This window comes from Rhinatrema bivittatum, chromosome 6, assembly GCF_901001135.1.
Source record: "Rhinatrema bivittatum chromosome 6, aRhiBiv1.1, whole genome shotgun sequence".
NCBI lineage: Eukaryota > Metazoa > Chordata > Amphibia > Gymnophiona > Rhinatrematidae > Rhinatrema > Rhinatrema bivittatum.
The window spans coordinates 220323987-220351100 of record NC_042620.1 but is presented as its reverse complement, the minus strand read 5'-3'; the positions used below and the strand labels follow the sequence as shown (position 1 = coordinate 220351100).

General features: G+C 42.8%; 1 protein-coding gene across 1 annotated transcript in view; it reads left to right on the top strand.

The window, feature by feature from the left end:
- LOC115093265 (diamine acetyltransferase 1-like) overlaps window positions 1-27114 on the top strand; it is a 106911-nt gene that overhangs the window by 63043 nt on the left and 16754 nt on the right. Inside the window, exons 4-5 of the mRNA XM_029604930.1 lie at window positions 7601-7699; window positions 11017-11057. Of these exons, the coding sequence (XP_029460790.1) occupies window positions 7601-7699; window positions 11017-11057 (140 nt within the window). The remainder of the gene's footprint in view (window positions 1-7600; window positions 7700-11016; window positions 11058-27114) is intronic.

Genomic DNA, 27114 nt, shown 5'->3' with positions numbered 1-27114 from the left:
TTGGAAATTACATTTTAACAGGGAAGTCAAACTGGGAGAGGGGATAGTGAAAGATAGCTGAGAAAAGATAGGATAACAAAACATGGTTCCTCAAGATGAGGAAAGGGAGTATAACAAAATATAGTTCCTCAATATGAGGAAAGGAGTAGACGTATTGTGGTCTACTTTGGCACGGAGGGATAGCTTTTTATTCTGGGTAGGCTTGGTTGAATAACCATGTTTTTAATTTCTTTTTGAAGTTGTTCATACATGGTTCAAGGCGTATGTCAGGCGGTAGCGTGTTCCAATGAGTAGGACCTGCAATTGAAAGGGCACGATCGCGTGTGGAGGAGAGATGGGCTGTTTTCAGGGAGGGCACAAGTAGGGTGCCTGAGTTGGCTGTTCTGGTGGGTCGATTGGCCTTAGGAGTTGTAAATGGGAAATCTAACCAGTTGCAGTTGTGAGTGTGAATTGCTTTGTGGATTATGGTGAGGGTTTTGTAGATAATGCGTGATGCTATGGGGAGCCAGTGTAAGTCTCTGAGGACAGGGGTGATGTGATCATATTTGCGGGAGTTTGCAATGAGCCTTGCTGCCACATGTTGCAACATTTGAAGAGGTTTAATGGTAGAGTGGGGGAGCCCTATGAGTAAAGCTTTGCAGTAGTCTATTTTGGATGTGATGGTGGCCTGGATAACAGTACGGAAATCTTGGGTGTGTAAGAGAGGTCTGAGTTTTTTAAGCACATTAAGTTTGAAAAAGCAGGCTTTGAGTATGGAGTTTACGTAGTTCTTCATACTTAATTGGTGGTCAAGGATAACTTCAAGGTCTCTCACAAAGGGTTGTGTTGAGGGAAGGTTGAGTTTGGTAGTATTAGACGGGAGGGGGGAAGAGGATGAGTGGGGGGAGATGAGCAGAATTTCAGTTTTGTTCGTATTGAGGGCAAGATGGAGGTTAGAGAGGAGAGAGTTAATAGCTGTGAGGCATTTCTCCCAATGTTCTAGGGCATCAGAGATAGAGTTCTGTATAGGGATGACGATCTGGACGTCATCAGCGTAAAGGTAGAACTTAAGTTTGAGGTCAGAGAGGAGGTGGCATAGAGGGGTGATGTAGATGTTGAAGAGGGTGGAAGAGAGTGAAGAGCCTTGGGGGACTCCCTGCTGGAGGGGCTGTGGGGTGGATGTGGAGTTCCCGATTTTAACAGAGAACTTTCTGTTAGAGAGGAAGGATTTAAACCAGGCAAGAGCCAGATTCGAGATGCCAATGTTTTCCAGGCGTGTTAGTAGGTGATGGTGGCTAATGGTGTCGAAGGCTGATGAAATGTCAAGGAGGGCAAGGAGGTAGCTGTGGCCTTGACCCATGTCTCGGAGGAGATGGTCAGAAAGGGAGAGGAGGAGGGATTCAGTGTTAAAGTGTTTCCGGAATCCAAATTGTGCCGGGTGGAGGATCAGATGTTCTTCAAGATAATCCATGAGCTGTGAGTTGACAACTCTTTCCAATAGTTTGGCAATGAAGGGGAGGTTGGAGATTGGGCAGAAGTTAGAAGGATCTTTAGGGTCAAGTGAAGGTTTCTTGAGGAGAGGTCTGACTACTGCGTGCTTGAGTGAATCTGGGACAGATCCGTGTGCAATAGAGCAGTTGATGATGTCTGCTATGGCTTTGACTATTGCGTCAGGAACAGCTAGTAATGCTTTGGAAGGTATAAGGTCTTCAGGATGGGAAGAAGGTTTGATCTTTTTGAGGATCGAATGGATTTCTACGGTGGAGGTAAAGTCAAGAGCGGGCATAGCTGGTTGGGTGGGGATGGGAGGAGCAGGCAGGATGGGTGAGGGACTGTTCAAAGAGGGGGGGGAATTTCTTTAGGAGGGTTGCGATTTTGTTGAAGAAGTAGTTGGCCAGTTCCTCGCATTTGGCAGAGGCATCATGGTCAGGAATAGTGGGAGGAATAGGGGTGGTGAGACTTGAGACATATGAGAATAGTACATTGGGATTGAATCTGAGGTCGTGGATTTTTTTAGCGTAATAATCTCGTTTATGTTTTTGGGTGGAGATTCTGTAGCTGTGGAGAGCTGATTTGAAGATGGCGGAGTTTTGAGGGGTCTGGTCTTTGCGCCATTGTCTCTCCTTTTGCCTTAAAGTCGTTTTTAGGCTTCTAAGTTCTGGAGTGTACCATGGGTTGGAAGGTTTAGGTGAGCTCCTTATAACTTTTTTGGAGAATGGGCAGAGTTTATTGGCGATGTCGCCTGTGAGGTTGTTCCAGGATGCAAGTGCTGTATCCGGATCTGAGCAATTTAGGTTGGATAGTGACGTGGCCAGTGCATTCGCTAGGTCAGTGCTAGGGGAGAATTTTCTGAATGTTATGGTCTTACTGTTGTTGTTGTTGCTGGGTGGAGGGGTGTTGATAGAGAAAAGGTCTTCTATCAGGAAGTGGTCAGACCATGGTATAGGGGTGGAAGTAGGTTGGTTGGTGGCTCTGATAGCGGAGTTGATAAACATTAAGTCTAAGGTGTGTCCGGCTTTGTGTGTGGGCGATGTTATGATTTGCCGGAATCCTAAAGCATATAAGGATTGTAGTAAGGATTCACAAGAAGCAGTTTGAGGGAGGGAGTCCACATGGAGGTTAAAATCTCCAAGGATAAAGGAGGGGATGTCAGGTTTTATCCAATCTACGATGAATTCGATTAGGGGAGAAGGGTTAGCTTCTAGGCAAGTGGGAGGGGCATATATCAAACAAATTTGCAAGGTGGCTGACCTGAAGAGGCCTATTTCTAGCCTGGGTGGGGTGGCTATAGGGATAGGTTTGAGGTTTAGACTTTTCTTGGATGCTCTTGTAGCAACTCAGCACTATACAGTATATTATACCAGCTCAAACAGCCGGTAAAATGTGGATGGCAAAGTATAGACCAAAATATCACAGTACTTCACAATCCATGACACCACAATGAATGAGCAGCCCTTACACTCCTGGTTTTTGTTTTAAATATTATTGCTTGTACTAGCCAGATTTAGTTCACTCTTGTGTTTCTTTGGCATATTTAACATGTCTACATTTGCTGTTTTCACCAAGAATTTTGCTAGTAATGAAAGGAAAACCAAGCACTCCACTGAAATGCCGCACTGTCTCTCTCTTACACTGTATTAGTATATCCTGCTGTATCTAGATAGACTGCGGATCCTGTTCCACACTGAGCACTACTTTCAAGACTCAGATGTATGCTTTGTATTGTTTACTGACCATACCTCAGACCTCCTCTACATGTCTTTTACAAGTGATTTCCTTACTTGTCTTTCCAAGTAAATATCCATTTTCTTATGTATGCCCTCAGGGTGTTGGTCGCAGATGGCTGTGACCACTCTGCCTCACCTCTCTTCTACCCTTTTCCTCCTCCCTTGGAAGGATGGCTGCCTCTGTTGCTGTTTGCCAAAACCCTCGGCGTCTCCGAGCCAGCGTGCGTGTGCGTGCTCCTAGGGCACGCGCACGCACGCTGCCTATGTTTTTGAATATGTCATGGCAGGAACCTTGGGGACGGCTCTACCGCATGACGTCAGTACCTCCGGTTATTTAAACTTCTGCTCCGCTCCAATTCAACGAGTTAGCAAGGATTACGGTTTTGCTACTCTGACCCGCTTCTAAGCTGCTCGCTTGGATTCCTCACTAACCTCCAGGGTATCTTGCTACCATGGAAGCTCTGGGTACCCGCTCCTCGGGGGCCTCTCGCTTCTACTCACCCTTTGGGGTTAATCTGCCTAACCTAAGGACACCCGCTCCTCAGGGGTCCTTTCTGCTTTCTTTTCAGGAACCCTTCGGCACTCCTAGGTACTCGCTCCTCGAGGGCCTGTTCTGCTCAGGATATCCTGCACCTCGGACCTCGGGTCCCTCTTCCCATCTATCTACCAAAGGAAGTTATCAGCACTGCTACTCTGTGAGTATCGCTACGCTCCAGCTCTCCTCATTCCACCCTTCAGGTTCACAGCCTATCCCGCGCTGCGGAACACTACCGGACCTTTGCTACATCTGGGTGAGACCATCAGCTACAGAGACTGTCTGAGCACTGTGATATCTCTGGACCAAGCACTGTCCATTCCTTGGGCAAGATTCTATTCATCAACTGCAGTATAATAAAGCTTTCTTTCCTCAGTGTCTGCTTACTAGAGTCTAGCCAATCGTTGTGGTTCCCCACGGGGCTCCTCCCCATGGGAGGAGTCATCGCCACTTTGACCAAGAGTCCACAATATGCCACAAACCCAACCCAGGGATTAATTGTGATTACTAGTTTTGCCCCAAAAAAGTAAGTATTAAATCATTTCCTGCATTTGTATAAAACAGCCTTAATACACAAATACCCACAGAAAGTTGCTTATGTGAAATTATTTGAACATTTTGAAAGGCTTAATATAAATGCTGCAAATGCAGCTGCCCGCATTATCACCGACACAAGCCGCCATGATCACATCACTCCAGCTCTTCAGTCTTTGCACTGGCTACCTGTGGCTTACAGGATAATTTATAAATCTATGTCGCTGATACACAAAGCCATTCAAAACAGAGAAATGCTCTGGTTTACAGATCAACTACAATTCAAAACGTCTTCCCGCCCAACGAGATTCCAGAATTTAGCCAAACTAAATATCCCAGCACCCAATCTGACTAAACTCTCTAGTACAAAAGAACGATCTTTCATCATTGCTGGATCAACAATATGGAACACCATGCCCTCTGAATTACGCCAGGAACTCTGTTACAAAAAATTTAAACAAACCTTAAAACCTGGCTATTTAAAAAAGCCTACTATCAATGATCTAAATCCTCAACTACTCTTCCTAACTGCCACAATCTCTCATTTATTGCTGATAATATAAAGTTATATACTGTATTGTTTTTCGTTTAGTTACCTTGTTATATTGTAAAGCGCAATGCTGAATTACTGTTTGAATGTAAACCGAGGTGATGTTATTTACGTACCCCGGTATAGAAAAATCTATAAATAAATAAATAAATAAATAAATATATATGATTATCAAAAAAACACTCCTACTGGAGTGGAATACAAGCACATATCAATATTTAACAATGAATTCTCTTTATTTTTTGAAAAAATATCCAAAAACATTCATGTAACTTTTACCAATTATAAAATATGTAATTTATACTTGTATATTTTTCACAACACATATTAGATAAAAAACATTCCCACTCATACTCATTCACACTCAAACACACATAATCCACTCATAACATTTTTTTTAATGTTTTTTTAAAGTTAGAAAATCCCATTACATTAGAACCCACCAAATCTAACCATCGTACACTTTTTTCTCACTCTTTTCTTTACATCAATCCCTTGATCTTTCCACCAATCCCAACAGGGTCCTAATTTCACCTGGCTTCGTCAGGGGAATTTGAAAACAGTTATTAGCGTACAGTAGTTCTCAATATAATCGTTTTGTAGATACACCACTGGTCTTTCTTGAGGCTCCAACTTCACTTGATTGAAAATCAATTCACTTATCTGCACTGCTAATCACCGACCGCTATCTTCAAACCTCAAATCATCATCAAAAAATGCATAATTTTTCTCTCTTTAATTTGATTATCACCTAATGCCTTTTTTCATATGGCTACTGCCGACATCCTCCACATCTTGCAAAAACTTCATGTTTCCATTGCTTATTCTCCACAGCGGTTTCTCCTCAGAACGCTTACTCCTTCAACCCTCCATTGATCATTCTCACAGCTTTTGTTAAGCATGAAGGAACAAGGATACTGCCTGAATTTTGGGTTTCTATATATATATGTATCTACATAAGTTTATATCAAAATTGTTTTTTCACGGGAAGCCTACCTGGTGAGAGAGACCCGAGAGAGGACGGGGGGGACCGCACCGGCGAGACGCTGAACCCGCCTCCTAACGCCGACGTCATTAACAGCTGACGAGGCTGTGCTATAAAAGACCAGCACAGCCCCGGAGAAACTGGAAGCCTACCTGGTGAGAGAGACCCGAGAGAGGACGTGGGGGGACCGTACCGGCGAGACGCTGAACCCGCCTCCTAACGCCGACGTCATTAACAGCTGACGAGGCTGTGCTACAAAAGACCAGCACAGCGGCGCGCAGTCGCCGGCGCGCTGAAGCCACGCGCCAAAGGGGCGCGCCCTGGAGGAAGATCTGAGGAGAGCTCCAAATGGGGAAGAAAAGGAAGATAAAACCAATAACGTCTACCCCAGCCTCTAAAGAGATGAAAGGCCCTATGGATAGTCATATTATCCGTAGAGGGAATCAGCAAACTGGAGAGACTGCCCAGGAATTATCTTTCTCTTCTGGATGAGCGCTAGTCCCGTCCAGGATCAAAGACCCATCATGGACCACAGTAATGGGGTGGTAAGTAACTTGAATACCACCGCTATTACTGAAATGCCAATTTCAGCAGAAGGAGGCACCAAAGACTTGGAGGCCTAGGCCATATGCTGAAATAATGGAAGGGGAAGCTGAACTGGCAGACCCTGAAATATCTCCTTGGCAGATATATGGAAGGCTGTAATGAAAATGGAAAAGAGACTTTCTCAATCCATGACTCAATCCACTGTTTTTGCAGCTGAGATCAAGGGAAAGGTGGACGACCACAGGAAGAGGATAGAGAGTTTGGAAACTGTAGATAAAATGATGAGTAATCAAATTACCTCTTTACAAGCGAGTGGGAATGCATTTATCAAAGACTCTTTAATGATTATAGAAATCTTGAAACGTTGGAAAATAATATACGAAGTAAGAACTTAAGGTTCCTAAATTTCCCTTATACTAGATTGCTCTCACCGCAAGAGTTATTCAAAAATATACTAAGGAAGTATTGGGTATAAGTAATGATTTATTGATATCGAATATTTATTATATATCTAGTTATAAGAGAAATGGGGAAGTAAAAGAGGGTGAGATGGATGTAATAAATGATAAAAGCCCTAATTTGACATCTTTTTTAGAAGCATCTGGGGATGATATAGCAACTAGAGCAACATTAATAGTAGTCTTTGGATTAGAAATCGAAAAGAATATTGTTCTACAGAAATATTTCAGGAATAAAAATTTCTTATTCTGTGGTAAAACTGTCCAGGTCTTTCCCGATGTCTCTAGACCTACCCAGCTGAGGAGGAAACAGTTTTTGGCAATGCGAGGAAGAGTTCTAGCTATTGGTGCTACATTCTTCCTCAAATTCCCATGCAAATGTATTATTTTTCATCAAAAAAACAAATTTGTTTTTCAGCAACCCGATCACCTGGAGGTATTTCTTTCAGATAAGGAGGGATTTGGGGTTCATGAACAGCCTACATGTTGGGTTAATTAATTGATTGATCAAATTAGGATCTCACTCACATGTTCTATGATTAGACGTATTATCTTTATATTTTCTTATGTAGCTTCCCAGATAAAGTGGACTAAAAATTAGGGAAACATATAATGTTTCCTTGTAATTTTCTTTTTCTTGTACAAAGTGATATGTAATCCCTAAAAATCCTAATTTCTTTTCATTGTAAATGTTATGAAATTCAATAAACTATAAATAAAAAATAAAAAAAATTGTTTTTCACATGATGACAGACCTTTAAGTATTTTCTGTTTATTTATTTTTAGGAAACACTGTAGGCTTTGCTATGTATTATTTCACCTATGACCCATGGGTTGGCAAAGTACTGTACCTGGAGGATTTCTTTGTCATGGAACAATATCGAGGTAATGCACTGAACAGCTAAGCACCATGTTTTAAAGCAGGATAGGCAACTTCAAGCCTCGAGTGCCACAAACAGGTCTGATTTTCAGGATATTCATAATGAATATGCATGAGGTACATTTGCATGCGTGGCCTCCATTGTATGCAAATGTATCTCGTGCATATTCATTGTGGATTTCCTGAAAACCAGACCTGTTTATAGCCTACTCCTGTTTTAAAGCTTTAATATAAGCTTGTTCTTTTGATATATTTATTTGTATTATTTTAAAGTAATTGATTAATGAATACTGATGAAAGATGCATGAGTGGTTAATAACTATGTTGAAGACTTGTTGACTGGGGCTGTTATATACAAGTTTCAGACTCGCGCTAGTTCAGTCCCTTGTTATGTATATAACCTTATTTATAAGGCCGTTTTCCAACCCTTTCCTGGAGGAACACTTAACCAGTCCCGTTTTCAGGATATCCATAATGAATATGCATGAGATAGATTTGCATCCATTGCAGACCCAGGGAATGCAAATCTATTTCAAGCATATTAATTGTGCCAATCCTGAACACCTAACTGGTTAGGTGTGCCTCCAGAAGAGGGTTGGGAAGCACTGTTATAGGGCACATATTTCTTGTATGATAAATCTGGTTTTGACTGGTAGAGCTGTAACATATTCTGAACGAATCAGGTCTTTTAAATAATTCTGCAGTAAGCAAATGCAGTGATAGTATTATGCTTTCAGAACAAGGGTCCCCAAATATTTCAATGGAAGGGCCACATAGGACATTTCAAAACACCAAGAGGGCCACAAGGGATGGGAGGGTGCTCCCACTCAAAGTTTGTGGACAGGGGGAATGTCTGGTCCTTTGGATGATTTGAAATGCTGGGAAAAGAAGGGGACAAGGTTTCATGGGGTGTGCCAGTTTATTTCTAAATTTCTCGGAAGTTGGCAACCCTGCCAGAACCCCAGGAACCAGCTCCCTGCCTACTGAGATAGGTAGGTAAGGGTGTATGGTACACCCCTTTCCCTCTCACCCACTCTTCTTCTCTTCCTTCCCCCACTTTTTTCATTCATTCCCTTCCTTCTTACTCACCTCTTTCTTCCTTCATTTCTTTCCCCTTTCCCCTCCACTCCTTTCACTTCACTCTCACCTGCCTCCCTCTCCTTCTAGCCACCCTCCCTTACCTAGCTGGTCCAGCTGCTGGTAGAGCCTTGCCTCAGCACCAGCAGCTGTCTTCACTGGCAGGCCAGGCTGTGTTTTTCCTTGTAGGCAAGGCTGGGTTATCCCTCCCAGCCTTTCTACTGCTGCCATCACATGTTAAAAATACTTTCTTTTAATGGAAAAACATGATGGACTACTAAAAGAAGCTTGATGGACCATAGTTTGGGGACCCTTTTATTTTTTTAGAATAAACTGCTTTTTGGAACCAATGCATGTTACTGCAACAGTGTCTTTTACAATGAGCTGCCTTCTTCAGAATGACTTGGATCATTTATGGATTGCTTTATTAAATGACTTGGATGGGGCTGAACTGCAGCTTTCCTTGTGAAACTTCTACTTTGAACTGAGCAATATACACTTCTTTAGCATTATAGATGCAGGTACGGGAGCACATGACGGAACTAGATTATTTAAATAAAGAAAGTCAAAAGCAGAAGTACTCCTTCCGGTCACAATTTTTTTTATATCTTGCAGAGATTACCATCACACTGTACTGAATTGGGATTTATATTTTGATAATTTTTTAATAATGTTTTTAAAAGTTTTAAAAATAATTTAATTAATTTTTTGGATTTTAAATTATTTTTTTTTATCTTCAGAACTGGCAAGTGTGCTTCAAGTATACAACTCGTTTACACCTCTTTACTCACTGGAACTTTCGTCATTGGTCCACTGTCCATTTTGATAGAATTTTTTATGCATTTAAATCACCCCCCTATTAAATGATGCTCGGGTGGATTTTAAATGCCCTGCCCGCGTAAATCCGGCCGGATTTACGCGAGCAGGGCCCTCGCGTGCCGGCACGCCTATTTTGCATAGGCCGCCGGCGCGCGCAGAGCCCCGGGACGCGCGTAAGTCCATGGGCTTTTAAAAAGGGGCGTGTCAGGGGCGTCGCCAAATGACGTGGCGTTTCGGGGGCGTGACGCGGCATTTGGGGGCGGGCCCGGGGGCGTGGCGCCGGCCCGGGGGTGTTCCGGGGGCGTGGCCGTGCCCTGCGGAACAGCCCCCGGGTCGAGTCTTGGCGCGTGGATTTACGTCTGCCTCCGGTAGGCGTAAATCCATGGATAAAGGTAGGGGGGGGGGTTTAGATAGGGCCGGGGCGGTGGGTTAGGTAGGGGAAGGTGAGGGGAGGGCGAAAGAAAGTTCCCTCCGAGGCTGCTTCGATTTCGGAGCGGCCTCGGAGGGAACGGAGGCAGGCTGCGCGGCTCGGCGCGCACAGGCTGCCCAAAATCAGCAGCCTTGCGCGCGCCGATCCTGGATTTTATAAGATACGCGCGGCTACGCGCTATCTTATAAAATCCAGCGTACTTTTGTTTGCGCCTGGTGCGCGAACAAAAGTACGCGATCGCGCTATTTTTTAAAATCTACCCCATAGTGAATGCTCCAAAAGCAGTTATTTTTCAGAACTTAGAAGTCCCAATCTCTTTTCTTAATGTTCATTCCAAAAGCAGCTATCTTTCAAAACTTAAAGTTCCAATACGGGCCGCATTTCAGAGATCATCCTGTGTCAGGGGAATTTGTATTCTCTCACAGCATTCATAGAGAAAATGTCTTACACAACTTCTGAAATTTTAGTAACATTTGGGGAAGGTGGTTCTCTGGGCCTTGGCAGCATCAGAAAATACTGTGCATAGATTGCATTTTAAAATCTACATATGATATTTTCTATACAAACTGTACCTGCATAAGAAGTAGGTGCAAATGTCAAGTATCTGTGGCAGTTTTCCAAGGAAATCTGGTGCAAAGTTCACACTGTGCAACAAAGCATACAGTTTTGAAAATTGCCCCCACAGAGATTAGCAGGCATTTCTCATGTTAAATGAAACTAACTTACTGTCTAATGTCGTCTCAATCCTTGTCTACATTATTTGGCTTCACACAGGCATTCAATTCATTAGCATTTGTGCATAAATTAGTTGTATATGAGCTGAAGGTTACTGATAAGAATTTCTCTTGATTTTAAAGCCGAGGTTCATAATTCAGGCCATATGTTTGTACAGATGTTCATTATGTATGCTAGTGAGGAATAAGAAGTGAAAGCAGTTCTGTAAAGTGTTTTATTAAACATGGTGATGTAATTTTCCATTTTGAAAAATTTTAACAGGTTTAGGTATTGGTTCTGAAATTCTGAAGAGGCTAAGCCAGGTACGTATTACTTGATTTTATTAAAATATCACAGGTCTGTCAGTGGGACCTTGCTTTGAAAATAAGATATAATAAGGCCAGGAATACTCAGAAAGTGTGAAAAAGAAGTATTAAATATTTTGTGTGAAATCCTCCTGTCAACTCTCCTTCCTGCTTGTACTTTGTTTACAAACCTCTGCAAGAGGATCAACATGGGGATCAGAGTGAGTCCTACAAAATATTATGGAACAATTTTCCACAATAGCCCTATAAGGAAATAGCGCTGGAATGCTGCAAGGATCATTCTGACACCACAAAAATGTACATTTATATAACACTGTCTAATTCAGTTTGCAAGCAGTGTTAATTGCTTTCATAAAATTAGTTGGTTTGTGACATTGAGGATAGAAACTTGATCCAAAGATACATAATTTGGGAGTTTTGATAAACATAGTAATGTAAACATCAGGTAATAACTGCTTACCAAGGGTAACACCTTTTCTGTGCATGATTTACAGGTTAACTCGCCTTCTAGCTCAGCCTTTCTCAACTTTTTCACAATGTAGGAACCCTTGAAATAATTTTCAGGTCTTAGGGAACCCCTGCATAAATGTATTATATCTACAATTCATGGTACGTTAGTGTGATCAGTAAATTGTAGATATAGTAATCCAACAGACTTAAAAAAAGAGGTGGCGGTCTTCTTTAGCTGCAAAAAAGAGCTAGGATTATCCCTACAACATTCCAACTCAAATTCCACTCTTGAATTCTCCGTATTTAAATCTAATCATCTTCAAATCTGTCTAATTTACGCCCCCTCCAGGGCTTCTAGAATCAGACCCGCCCCCCTCTAATTGAACACATAGCCAAATATATCAACACTGACGCCCCTGCTATAATCTTGGGAGACTTCAACCTTCACGTTGACACAACTCCTCTCTCTTCCAACTGTGATACGTTTCTCTCTACGCTTAGCTTACATGGGATTCAAACAAATCATTAACAGCCCTACTCATAAAGCAGGACACACACTGACCTAATTTTCTTAAATGAAGGTCTCACTCCTTGCTCCACACCTACATGCTCACCGGTCCCCTGGTCCGATCATAGGATGATCACCACAGTCCTGAAAATCAATCAGTCCACACCCCATCTCCCCATAAATCCACGGTCCAATTAGGAAATTGTGCAACACGGACAACCTCAGCTCCCTTCTATCCAAAGAACTAGATCATCTGGACCTTTCTGATGCAGTTGCAGCTACCTCCTCCTGTTCAAGATTACCAATAAAGTAGCTGACCTAACTTGCCCCATAACCACTAAAGTTCAACACACTAACTCAGATAACAAGAAACCTTTGTACACACCTGAATGAAAACTCTCAAGCAAGAACTAAGAAGCAGAGAACACATATGGCGAAAAAACCCTTCTTCAACGACTCAGGCTGCGTATAAATCCCTCATGCACTGCTACAGGACCTCTATCCTCCGAACAAAGAGAGATTTCTTCACCCAGAAATCCATCACTTCATCTTCGACTCTAAAGCAGTGTTTTCATATGTTCTCGGGCCCTCACCAAACCTTCTCCTCCAAACTATTCCGGACGACCAAGCATTCAGCAAAGCCTCAGAGCTCGCCTCCTACTTTGAGAAAAAAATCAACAATATGATATCCCCGCTAAACTCTAACAATGGACAGCCCCTCCCCCCTACTCCGGCTCTCTACAACAAAGCACAAGTCTCGAATCTTTTGAGCCTACCTCTTCCCTAGAGATAGAAACCTTGCTCAAGAAGTACAAACCTTCCTCACACCCATCGGACTCGATTCCTTCAAACCTACTCATCTCCATCCCAAAACCATCGCCAAGCCCATTGCGGAAATCATAAACCCACTCTTTATCACAGGGTCTAGTACCGGACGCTCTAAAACTTGCCATTCTCAAACTGCTACTTGAAGAAACCCAATTTGTCTCCTGCGGATCCGGCTAACTTCCGCCCTATAGCCAACCTACCATTCATCTCTAAACTCTTGGAAAAAATTGTTAATAAGCAACTTTCCGAATATCTGGACGAAAACAAAATCCCTAGCCCAGCTCAGTTCCCGCAAATCTCTAAATACAGAATCCCTCTTAATTTCACTCTCAGACACCATACTCCTGAGTCTGGAAATAAACAACCTTGTCTTCTCGCACTCCTTGACTTATCAGCCGCCTTCGACACAGTGAATCATTCAATTCTCGTGGATCGGCTAGCTGACATAGGCATCAAGGGTACTGTCACTAGTTGGTTCAAGTCCTTCCTTAGCAACAGGTCCTACAAGGTCAAAATCAATAACAAAGAATCCCTCCCTGTTAGCTCCACCCTGGGAGTCCCTCAAGGTTCCTCTCTCTACCCAACCTTCTTCAACATTTACCTTCTCCCGCGCTCGCCAGCTCCTCGCAAATCTAAAGTTAAATCACTACATATACGCTGATGACATGCAAATTCTCATCCCGATTACAAATTCACTCTCAGTACTCTTAGAATCCAGTACAAAGTCCTAACGTTAATACACAAAGCCCTGCACAATCTCACCACTAGATCTAAAGATCCCTCTTCGTTTCCACAAACCTTCTAGACCTGTTAGATTTGCTCATAAAGACACTCTCTACGCTCCACCTGCCAATCTTCTTTAAGGAAACGAGCTCTTTCCACAGCTGGCCCTCCGCAATGGAATGCTCTCCCCCCCGGATCTCCAGCAAGAAAGATGCCCGACAACCTTCAAAAAAAAGACTCAAAACATGGCTGTTTGGTCAAGCTTTTCCCTAACTCAGATGAACCACCTCTACCCCTAACAATTGGACTGACTTATTTAATCAAGCTGTTCATGCTCTGATCAAGCATAACTTGCTGGCAGGCTATGCATCCTTCTATCCCCCATGTTAGTAAATCTGCTATCATCCTCTGGCCTATTGTCTCCACCTTTTTCCCATCACCCCTGTTAATTTACCTTTTTGTCCATTCCTACCCAGTTCACATGTTTTTGCCCCTTTCGTCTTCTCATTCTTCAGATTCTAGCAAAGTTTGATTAGATCCCCTGTTACGTATTGCCAGGAAATGTGATAGCGTGCGTTTTTTCGTTTCTGCTCGCAGGATGAGCGCGGCATTTACTACAATGTTGATCCCAGTTCTTGTATCCCTTGTTTAATGTAATTCTTCCATGCGATTCTCGTTTCGATGTAAACCGATGTGATATGTAATCTTGTACATGAATGTCGGTATATAAAAGTTCCAAATAAATAAATAAATACAGTAAGTGTCAATGCTCTTTTGAGTAGAGAATATTTTCGATGGATCTTTTTATTTTGGCCAACTTATTAGCTTACTCTTTTGTTTAGTTTCCGCCTCCATAAATTTTAAAAAAACTCTTGATCTCTTTTATAGCCTATATATGCCTGAAAAGTGTTATTTTTGAAACTAAAAATAAAGAGTGAAATTTACCTCATTAATGCAAAACCATGCTTGTTTGTTGCTACAACAAATACTTAATTTTGTGTCGAACTTGAGATAAGCACACATGGATTTAATCTTCAACTGAAATGAAATAATTTCTGTCCTTACTCGTGATGCTTGTTAAACAAGAAAAAGCTTGCTCACACATTTAAGAAGCTGAAAACTGCAGCCAAAGTGTTCAATTATGATCTCTCGTGGAACTCCTAGCAACCTCTTGAGGAACATCAGAGTCCCTGGTTGAGAAAGGCTGTCCTAGCTGCTCACCTTATCAGACAGAAATTAAAACAAAGTCTAAAAACCTAACAGTAAAACTGTAACACCAAATTTCAGTCCCTTCAATAAGAAACTGTTGCATATTAACATAATTGTTCCTTATAGGACTGTTGAAAACAAATGCAAACTGTCTTATCAGAGGAGTGCAAAAAAATTCCCAAATACGCACTGGTTCAACAATTTTTATTTTCAAGTTTATAAATATGTTGCTTTTATTCATAACAACACAACACAAAATTAATACTGCAAAACCCTGTTGAGTTATACAACACATTTGCCCTGAAGCAGCCTCAGGGAAATGTGGCCCATATCAGCATTTTTTTTTCAGATAAGTACTGCAAATAATACAATTGTATCATTGTAGTTTAGTAAAGTTGTTAATTTAGAATTTGGAATTGTTGACTTGTTTGAATTTTACATATGAAAGGGTTTTTTGCTCATGATGACATACCAGAACTCTTGTTTGACACTGGTGAATTAAGTTAGTCCAGCATTAACTGCCTGAGGGTCTTTCCCTTTCTTTTTATTTTGTGCAGAATTAATTTTCTATGCTTTGCTGTTATGAATAAAGAGCAATATATTTATAAATTGAAAAAAAATAAAAATTTGTGCAACAGTCTTTTTCTTAGGATTTTCTTATGTTTATCACTGGGGTGTTTTTTCAGTGTGTTGTTGATTTAGCAGAGAAGTGACCATAAAAGTAGTTCACAGTTTTCCCCCCCAAACTGTAAAATCATAAGAAAAAAGTAGATTAGGACAAAAGGAAAGAAGAGACCTAAGACTTAAACTTAAGAAAGAAGCAAGCAAACCAAGAAGCAAGTTGATGTTTAGAGTAATCAAAATAATACTGCTGCTCTAGCTTGTTCTAATCACTTAGGATGAAACTGAGAGTTGATGCAATAAGATGCATACTGAGTGGCCGTTTTTGTAATGCGAGCATATCCACATCCCTTGTGTGCCTGATGCAGTATTTAAATGAGAGTGAAATTAGGGCACTGTAGAAAAGGGCCACGCTGAGGGGAGAATTTTGGGTTTCTGGCACTTAAAGAAGTTTATTGCAATGGGCTGCTCAATGCAAGCCTCCGTTTTGAGCGCACTCTCTTTTTGATTATTTGCTGAGTTCATAGACTTTTGCTGAGTTTAATGCTGAAGTTTATTATATCAGGTGTCCTTTGCTTCATGTGTCTAAATTTTGCAGTCATACAAGGTGCACTTTTTTTGAAATCAAATCAATGTATATATATTTTTCTCCACTGAAAGCAGTAAATTCAAGAGTCAGGATGATATTAAGGAGGACATATTATTGCAACACAGAGCACCATATTTTTTATGTTTCTCAAGAGCCCTTGACTGCAAGTTAACGTACTTCACTTCCAGAGCAGGAGTTAAATTCCCAGTGTTAAAAAATGTGTATTGGGTTGACCAGCCTTTGGGTGTGCTTTCCTTCATCGGACGATAATAGCTATTGTCTTCATCTACATGGAATTTAAATGCGATGGATGCTATCCAGTATGCTTTTGCTAGGGCACACATTTCAGACATGCTAATCTTTCTGCCTCCGATGCTATTATTATGTGCATGAAACGCATGCCCAACTGCAAGTAAACCTGGGCGCTAGGCTGTGCACACCTTATTGCATTGACCTGTGAGACAGAGGATAATTGAATAGAGTAAATTTACCCTGCTGGGTACCGTCACATGGTGACTTCATTGAATAATGTCTAGAACAAAACTCAGCAAAATGACCACTACTATTTAAGTAAGAAAAGAAGGAAAAAGATACAATTCATAATGGCCACATTTTGCCCAGGATTGAAAAGAGCCCATCTGTAGTCTCTGCATTAGGGTCAATGATGGTGATAGCAATAGTGCAGAATCTTCAGGTGAGAATACTATCCCTGTTACAGGGCATGGTAAATCTGTTCATGGACCCACTTACAGTTGTAAACAGACCACAACAGCTGATGACAAAATTAAGAGGACTGAATATAGTCACATTGATTCCTGGAGATTGAAAGGAAATAGTGTACTGATATTTTATCTAATAAACCCTATATTTAAATCTAGAGGGTACACAAGATAATCTGCAAAAAACTGGGAGAGTGAACAATACTATCAAAGGAAAAGTAATTAATGCTAATTTAATAACTATGATTGGACAAATAGAAATAAAAAGATACATAAATGATGTCATCTTAAAACAAACGAGTGATGCTGCAGAGAGAGATGATGGAAGAGAGATGCCAGAACAGCCAGAGCAATTGGAGTTGATCATAGGTAAGACACTGATGAGAGGAGAATGAGAGCAGTGTAGGATATGCCAGGAAAAGGTGTCAATTTTTATCACTTTTTTTTGTATATTTTTAAGAAAGTTTGGAACACTCAATAATTAATTTTCAAAAAAAATGTTTTAATTTATATATACTTTTTGCGCTTGTTAAACGAATGATCCTCACATGCAAGTGTGAAAAGCGCTATGACAAAGAAATGCGGTTCACCAAGCCCACATCAAACATGGAGCATAGTTAGAAAATGTCACTTAGCTTGAAATCCAAATCCTGAAGATCCAGTGTACCCATTGGCAAAACTATCCCCGACAAGGCCCAGTTTCGAAGTTCATCTTCATCAGGCATCTTCAGGATTTGGATTTCAAGCTAAATGACATTAAAAAATGTTTTTTTTAAATTAATAATAAAAGGACTATTGGGTGGATGGTGGTGCTTATGATTACCCACAGAACCAAAAACAACTGTTACACTGGTAGTCAATTCATATATATTAATTTCGCCAAATATATGTAGGCCCCTCACTCAAAGGGTCTGTCAAAATCATACAGACTCCTAATTAGGTATAGGGCCACCTATATATAAGGTGGCCCTATACCTAATTAGGAGTCTGTATGATTTTGACAGACCCTTTGAGTGAGGGGCCTACATATATTTGGCGAAATTAATATATATGAATTGACTACCAGTGTAACAGTTGTTTTTGGTTCTGTGGGTTCACATATAAATTACGCTGGATTACAGTGTGTGAAAGGGTAGAGTTTGGTGCTTATGATTAAACAGAGAACAAGCATGGTACACCAGGATGGTGCCCTGAAAATTTATGAAGCATCATTTTTTCCTTAAAACAAACATTTTTATATATAAACATTTTTCAAGTTTGAGGGAGATTAATAAATGAATGTGATGAATGCGATTAAAGAAATTTTTTTTTTTGAAAATTAATTATTGAGTGTTCCAAAAATTCTTAAAAATATACAAAAAAGTGATAAAAATTGGTTAAGTGTTAAGTAATCAATTTGTTTGCAGTGTGGGTTCTGTTGAAGTGAGTTTATTGTAATTACCCCCACTTTTTGTGGATTGGAAGTGTTTTGTTGTCAGGAAAAGGTGTCAAGCAGGAAGGCAAATAAAAGACTAGGAGATGGAAGAACTTGTAGCTGAGCTTTTGGGTTGTATGAAGATGAATAGGTATAAATGTATGATCAGTAACAAGGCCATAACCTGCATTAATAAAATCCATCAATGATATTACAGAATTAAAAACTATTCAATATTGAACAGCAAAAATTATCTAGAAAATGTTAACAACAAAGACTAGAAGAAAAAAAAACCGCCTCCTTCCTGGAAACAACATACAGAGGAAAAATTAAATCACTGTATGCAGAATTGTTATGGTAGACGAATATCTTAGAAGATCCATGACATCAAAAATTCTAAGAAAGATCTAGAACGTCAAGATGAAGGATGATGCTCTAAAATAGGAAGATCTTCAGTTCATGTGCTCAAATAAATTAAAACATTAAAATTCAAAAACCTGTGGTGATACAAAGAAACAGAGATGAAATAAATGTTTAGATTGAACCCAAAGCAATTATACAGGGCATTGGGGAAGAGCATAAGTGCAGTTAAAAAATGACCAAAGAAATCTGAAACAGAAAATTTCTGGAGACATTTATATGACGATCCTGTAGAGCACAGTAGAGAAACAGAATGGCTACCCAGCATACAGAAGAATATGTAATAAGACAAATATCAAAATTATGGAGAGGCTGGATGTAACAGAAAAAGCTGAAAACCAGAATAAGAACAGCCACAAATTAGAAGTATCCAGTTTTTGACTCAAACATAAGAACATAAGACTTGCCATACTGAGTCAGACCAAGGGTCCATCAAGCCCAGTATCCTGTTTCCAACAAAGAGCAATCCAGGTCACAAGCACTTGGCAGGATCCCAAGGGGTAGATAGATTCCAAGCTGCTTATCCCAAGAAAAGGCAGTGGATATCTGCAACTCCACCTTAATGGATATGGAGCTTTCAGCATATTCTCTGGCAAGGAATTCGAGCTTCATTATGAGCTGAGTAAAAAATATTTTCTCATATTAGTTGTAAATGTATTACTAGTAACTTCATTGTGTGTCCCCTAGTTGTTGTATTTTTTGAAAGAGTAAACAGCTGATTAATGTTTATTCATTCCACTCATTATTTTATAAACCTCTATTATATCCTCTCAGCTGTCTCTTCTCCAAGCTGAATGGTCCTAACCTCTTAGACTTTCTCAAGGGGAAGCATTCCATCCCCTTTATAATTTTGTTCATCCTTCTCTATACCTTTTCTAATTCTGCTTTATCTTTTTTAAGAGGTGGTGACATAATACTCAAGCTAAGATTGCACCATAGAGTGATACAGAGGCATTATATGTTGGGAAAATGGAACTTTGAGCCGAGACGAGGTTGTTGCTACCCCCAGGGGGTGGCCTGTGGAGATCCTCGTCGTCAGGCGGCAGTTCTGGGAGCGAAGACCCAACAAGACCACCTATACCAGCCCTCGTTCCCCACAGGTTGAGCCCTTGGTTACCAGGGCCAGCAGGACATAGGTGCGGGTCTTCCCAGGAATGGAATCAGTAGGCGAGGATAGAGACAGCGTCGGAGGAGTCCAGGTGTAGAGGCCGGCGGTGATCAAGCAGAATCGAGTACCAGGCAAGGAGTCAGGGCAGGCAGAGATCAAGCAGAGTCAAGTACCAGGCAGGGAGTCAGGGCAGGTGGAGATCAAGCGGAGTCAGGGCAGGCAGAGATCAAGCAGAATCAAGTACCAGGCAAGGAGTCAGAACCGAGAAAGCAATCCAAGGGATGAGGAGCAAGGCAGGAACCGGAGGCAGGGAACAGGAACACTAGAATCAGGGATCAGGAACAAAGCAAGCCAGAGTCAGGAACGCAGGGATCAGGATCGCAGACAAGTCACACTCTCAGGAGAGCAGGACCTGTTGCTGAGGCGAATTGGGAGCAGAGAGGCTGGGTTTAAATACCCGCCTAGCCTGACATTATCAGCCGGGCTGCAGGGAACTTTCCTGCTGCTGGCCCTTTAAATCCCATGACTCGGCGCGCGCCTAGAGAAGAGACCACGAGGAGCTGGTGTCAGTGGTGTTCGGGAGGCCGCGAGCAGAGTCGGCAGCCAGGAGCAGCAGCGGCTAAGCCAGGAGTCCGCTGGTGCAGGCGAGGGGACCCGGTCACAGGCCAGTGTGGCTGGGGTTCCTAACAGTATGATATTCTTCATTTTATTCTCCTTTCCTTTAATAATCCCTAGCATTCTATTTGCTTTCTTGGCTGCTTCTGCACACTGAGCAGATTTCAACGTATTATCAACAATGATGCCTAGATGCTTTTCCTGAATGATGAATCCTACTGTGGAACCTTGCATTGTGTGTATAATTTAGGTTACTCTTCCCTAAGTGCATCAGTTTGCATTGTCCACATTAAATTTCATTTCCATTTGCATGTCCAATCTCCAGTTTTGCAGTGTACTCTTGCAATTTCTCACAGTCCTCTTGTGATTTAAGAACTTTGAACAATTTTGTGTCATCTGTAAATTTGATCATCTCATTTGTTGTTCCCATTTCCAGGTCATTTATAAATATATTAAAAACCATTGGTCCCAGAATAGATCCCTGGGGCAGTCTACTATTCACCTTTTTCCATTGGGAAAATTTACCATTTAGCTGTACTCTCTTAACCAGTTGGCATTCGACAATAGGACACTGCCACCTATCCCATGACTATTTAATTTCCTAAGAAGTCTTTCATGAAGGACTTTGTCAAATGCTTTCTGGAATCCAGATACAATATATCAACTGGCTCACCTTTAGCCATATGTTTATTTACACAGTCAAAAAAATGTAGCAAATTTGTGAGGCAAAACTTCCCTTGGCTAAATCCATGTTGGCTTTGTCCTATTAAACTGTGCTTATATGTTCAGCAATTTTATTCTTTATGATTGTTTCTACCATTCTAGACGTCAGATTCATTGGTCTATAAATTCCTTGATCCCTTTTTAATCATTGGCATTACATTGGCAACCCTACAGTCTTCAGGTACCATAGATGATTCTATTCACACTTTCCAATAGCAGGTCTGCATTTTCATTTCTCAGTTCTTTCAGCACTCTGGGATGTATACTATCTGGTCCAGGTGATTTGCTACTCTTTAATTTGTCAATTTGCCTAGTACATCTTCCAGGTTCACTGAGATTTGTTTCAGTTCCTCTGAATCATTACCTTTGAATATCGTTTCTAGCATGGGTATATCTCTTACATTTTCCTCATGAATACTGAAGCAAATAATTCATTTAGTCTCTCTACTATGGCTTTGTCATGCCTAAGTGCTCCTTTTACTCCTTGATCATCTAATCCTTCCTAGGCGCACGGGCATGCTCCATGGCCTCCTTAAGGATGCCAGGGCGGGAACCTCAGGGGCGTCTCCCCTTGATGACATCACTAGCCCTGGGCTTAAGCACCATCAGGGCCTGGCTCTAATAGACTTGGCAACGAGTCCCCTCCTTGCTGAATCCTGCTGTTCTCACTACGGACACTGGTTCCTGGTTCCTGCTCCTCTTGGGGAGTGAGACACTCTTGGGTACCCGCTCCTTGAGGGCCCTGCTCCTGTCTCTGGCTATCCGCTCCTCGGAGGGCCCTGCGCCTCGGACGCTGTCTGCCATCTCCCTCGCTCCTCAGGATTGCTCCAGGAATTACTCTACCCGTGAGATGGCTGCGACCACTATTTCTAACTTCGTGTTCCTGCCCCCTCTCTTCGGTGTACCTCGCTCTGCGGACCATTGCCGTTCTACTCTGCTTCGTGGAGACTCAGCATGGTGTGCCCCGCTCTGTGGACCACTGCATATGACGCTACTTTGTGGAGACCAACGTAGTTGTACTCTGCCCTGCGGGCTACTGCCTCACTACTCTGCTTCATGGAGACCTAGCGCTGGTGTACCCTGCTCCGCGGGGTACACCACTCCTCTGGGTAGCATCCTGCCTATCTCTGAGACTGTACCGCACTCCCCTGCTCCTCGGGGTAGTGTCCGCTTGTACTGCCAGGAAACCCTTGGGCTTCCCATGTCTTGGGTAAGCCTATGTCATACCTCCTGTGCTGACTTTCTCTGTGGCTTCAACCACTTGGGTCGCCCTCGCAAGCACTCTTCCATACCCTGCCTGCATTCCCCGCTTCCCGGGGCCTGTTCAGCACTTCACTACTAAGGGGACCTATTCTGGCAACCATCCACACCCCAGCCTCCTGTTCTTCCTGTACTCGCTGGGCGTGTCACCTATTGCTCAGACCTCGTCTCCCAACGGTGAGGCTCAGTGGGGCTTCTTCCCGTGGGCGGTACCATCTCTCACCTCAGGCCAAGGGCCCAATAACCTACGAATTCTAACAGATTGCCAAATCCATGGACCTGGCAGAGGTCTCGGCTCTCCAGGCCATTCGTGGCTTGGCGCAATGAATTTCTGAACAACAAAAATTCTTGCAAACTCTGTCAGCAGCCATAGATAACCTGAGTACCCGGTTGGACTCCGCCTCGACGTCTGCCAAATCTAATCCTGCTACACACACACTGATCCTCCGGTCTACTGTACCCTTGCCAGTACCCCCACATTTTTCAGGAGACCCTCTTATGTGCAGGGGTTTCCTGAATCAATGTAATATGCACTTTTGCCTACAACCAGCATATTTCCCAGATGTGATCACCAAGACGAGTTACATCACACTCTGGACGGTAAGGCCTTGGCGAGCTGACCTGGTTCTTCGAGATCTGCCTGGCTTTATCACCTTAATTCGCTCTGTCTTTGATGATCCAGGTCGGAAAACCATATCCAGGTCTTCCCTTCTATATCTCCAACAAGGCTCCAGGTCTTTGACCGAATACGTCATTGAGTTCAGGACCCGCTGAACTGCACTGGAATTCGGACTGCCTACGTGCTGTCTTCCTCGAAGGCCTAAGTCCGCGGATCAAGGACAAACTAGCGGCCTGGGAACTTCCTGAATCCCTGGATTCCTTGATAGACCTTGCCGGTCGCATCGATTGCTGCCTTCGAGAACATTCTCAAGAGGCTACAGTGTCCAGAAGGATGGCTCCAAGCACACCATGAATTTGACATATGCCCTCTCCTAAGCCCAACATCGCTCAGAATAAAGAAGTGGAAGAACCTATGCAGATGGGTCAAGTAGGCTTTTTCCGAAAGAGAAACGCCATCGCCAACAATCATGTCTCTGCTTGTATTGTGGCCAACTCGGACATGCCATAGCCTCATTCCCCGTCTATCCGGGAAACTCCCAGGCCTAGGTTCTGCCGGAGGACTGCTCCTAGTCCTGACTTCGCCCTTTCCTCCATTAACCTTGCCAGTTTCCATCAAACTTGACGCTCAAGAGTTTCATACACTGGCTTTGGTGGACTCTGGGGCCGGTGGGAATTTTATTCTGCGGCAACTTGTGGAACATCTCTGAATCCCCACCATCCGCTCCCCAGGGCCCTTACTACTCTCCTCTATTCATGGCGAACCTCTAGCAGGTGAGGTTACTCACTCCACGGTCCGTATCTAGCTCTGTACTGGCTCTCTGTATGTAGAGACCATATAATTCTCGTGCTGGATAAAGCTATACACCCCGACACTTTGGAGGAAGGGAGGCAAGATGGCGGCGTAGCCAGGCACGGACGCGCTGAGCTCCTGATTTCTGCAAAAATTTCTTACAATGCCCGCAAAAAGGAAGGGAAAACTCCAAATCTTTCCCTCGGATTCGGAAGTTATGGCCACTCAGCGTTTGATAACCTCGTACGTACCCGGTAAGACTGGAGAATTGGGAGGAGAAAACTCTGCTGCGGGGTCCACCGAGGAAGCGGCGGCTCCACCTGGAGAAATCACTCTTACTCCCCCGGATCCGTGTAGACCCGAAATGACTCCACTTCCCGCGAGCCCTCAGGTCGCAGAGTCGCACATTCGTGATGCGGTTGGTGCGACTTCTGCAGGAGGAGACCAGAGGGCGGAGGACGCTGAATCTCCGTTGCGATCCACAGAACGCCTGGATTTTTCAGGTGTTGACCATCTGAATCTGCTACCTCCGGCGACTGCTCCGACTCTGGAGAGAGTAACAGAAGGGAACGACGGAGCAATGGGTGCCCCTGGACAGGAAGGTACGCTGGCGGGATTTTCTCCAGTAACGAAGGCGGGCGAGTCAACTCATAAACCCTGTTTTTGGATGCCTGGCAGGCCAGAGAAAATAACTTTGGAAGCGATTTGGGACATTATGGCTGCATTGGTGGAATCGATAGGGCAGTTTCAAGATAATTTGGAAAGTGTTGAGCATAAGGTGGAGGTTTTAGACACTCAGATTCAGGAATTGAAGCCAAGACTGGAAACAGTAGAGCTGAAATAGGAAAATCTAGAGAATGTAATGTTAAAATTATAAAGGATTTAAATATGGTATCTAGAAGACTGGAACATTTAGAAAATTATTCTCGTCATCTAAACCTGAGATTTTTGAACTTTCCAAAAATTGTAGGAGAGCTCCCTTACATACCCTCAAGAAGATTTCAAAGAAGTCTTGAAATTCCAGGAGGAAAAATTACCCTCTGTAAATAAATTATACTATATGCCAGTGACCGCAAGGAATAGAGAACTGCAACAACTGGATACGAACAAAGGGAACTTGACACAGTTTCTAGAGGACTCTGCTAGTGAATATTATGAATGTGCCACTCTATGGTATCTTTCATAATTGAGAAAGATATAACGGAGATTATGAAAAGATATTTTAGAAATGTAGATATGCACTTCAGAGGTTCTCTGATACGTGCATTTCCAGATTTTGCTCCTGTTACTCAGGAAAGAAGACATGAATTTATTGCAATGAGACCACAAGTGCTTGCATTAGGTTTTTCCTATGTGTTAAAGTATCCGTGCAAATGTGTCGTAAAAGCTCTAAAAGAATGTTATATTTTTTTCTACCCTGAGCAATTAAAATCTTTCCTAAATGCTAGGAGGGTAATTGTTACCCCCGGAGTAAAGCCAAAAGAAGGATCCAAATAAATTAGAGGTCTTAATCTACGTTATTGCCAATTTAGCATTAATGTTTCGTGTTATGTTCTTCCTATTTACTGCCTCCTGTTCCACAAGTTTCTTTAAGAGGAATTGAATTATACTTGTGTTCATTTCTTGGATGAATATTTGGAAATTACCTTGTTTAATGTATGTATAATTGCATTTCCATTTTCTGTAAGTAAGTTTGTTGACTTGCTGTAAAGTTTAAAATGATTAAAAAATAAAATTAAAAAAAAAAAGCTATACACCCCATGGTCCTGGGACTGCTGTGGTTAAAGCTGCATACCCCGCAGTTTGATTGGGTCACATTACAATTATCTCAATGGGGTAGCTCCTGCCACGACAAATGCTTGGAGGTCGTATCACCTGTGCTTCTCTTCCAGGCCTTCCGTCACAGTATTCCTCATATGCGGATGTCGTCTCCAAAAAGGCTGTGGACACCCTACCCCCACATTGTTCTTTTGACTGTGCAATAAATTTGCTGCCAAACACAGAACCTCCTCGGGGTTGGATTTACCCATTGTCCCTTGATTGAAATGCAATCCATGTTGGAATATATACGTGAAATCTAGCCAAGGGTTTCATCCGGCCCTCCAAGTCTCCCGTGGAGTGGGCTTTTTCTTCATGGGGAAGAAAGACAGCTCTCTCCGGCCGTGCATCGACGGCCATGGCTTAAACGAGATCACTCTGAAAGATTGCTACCCTCTACCGTTAATTTTAGAACTCTTTGGCAGACTTCAAGGTGCTAAGATCTTCACCAGATTAGATCTTAGAGGAGCCTACAACTTGGTCCTAATCCGCCAGGGCGATGAATGGAAACCCGCGTTTAACACGTGTGATGGTCACTTTGAATACCTGTTTGGCCTCTGTAACTCTCCAGCAGTTTTTCAGAATATGATGAATGAGGTCTTCAGAGACATGCTTTACCAATGTGTTGCAGTCTACCTGGATGACATCTCAGTTTTTTCTTAAGATCTTCAGAGCCATCACCAGGACGTCTGCAGTGTTCTTCAGCGTTTGTGAGACAACCAGTTGTATGCCAAGCTGGAGACATGCTCTTTTGAACAAGAGTCTGTTCCCTTCCTGGGCTATGTGGTCTCTAGCCAAGGCTTTCAAATGGATCATCAAAAATCCAAAAGTATCCACGATTGGCCTCAACCTACAGACCTCAAGGCCTTGTGGAGGTTTCACCACTTACTACAGATCGTTTATTCATCACTATTCTAAGCGGATGCCCGCTCACGGCCATGACGCGCAAGGGTTCCAATCCATCTCAGTAGTCGCCCGAGGCCATGACCGCCTTCCAGGACCTCAAGGCCACCTTCCTTCAGGAGCCATGCCTACGCCATCCAGACCCCTGACGATCCTTCATCGTCGAGGTCAACGCCTCTGATGTCGGCGTAGGAGCAGTACTCAGCCAGTATTCGGCCACCCATACCTTACACCCTTGCTCATTTTTTCAAAACGCTTTTCTCCAGTGAACGTAATTATGCAATCGGGGATAAGGAGTTGTTGGCATTTAAACTGGCTTTTGAGGAGTGGCATCCTGCTCGAGGGGGCACAGCATCAGATTACAGTATATACCGACCACAAGAACCTCAAGTATTTGCACTGTGCGCAACACCTGTTATGATACCGTCCAGCCAATAAAAACTGCCATGCCGATGCCCTCTCCCACTCTTTTGTCACTGAAGATGTACCCGACGTTCCATGGCACATCATTGATCCCTCTAAAGTCCTCCTTTCTGCCACGTTCACTGAGTTGCCTGGGAAAACGGTAGTTCCCCGACAATTCTGATGGAAGATACTCCGCTGGGCTCACGACTCCCTAACAGCAGGACACCTGGGACAGTCTTAGAACCCTTTCCACTCTCCAACAATTCTATTGGTGGCCCACCATGAAGAAGGACACACAAGCTTATGTTGAGTCTTGCCCCACATGCGCGC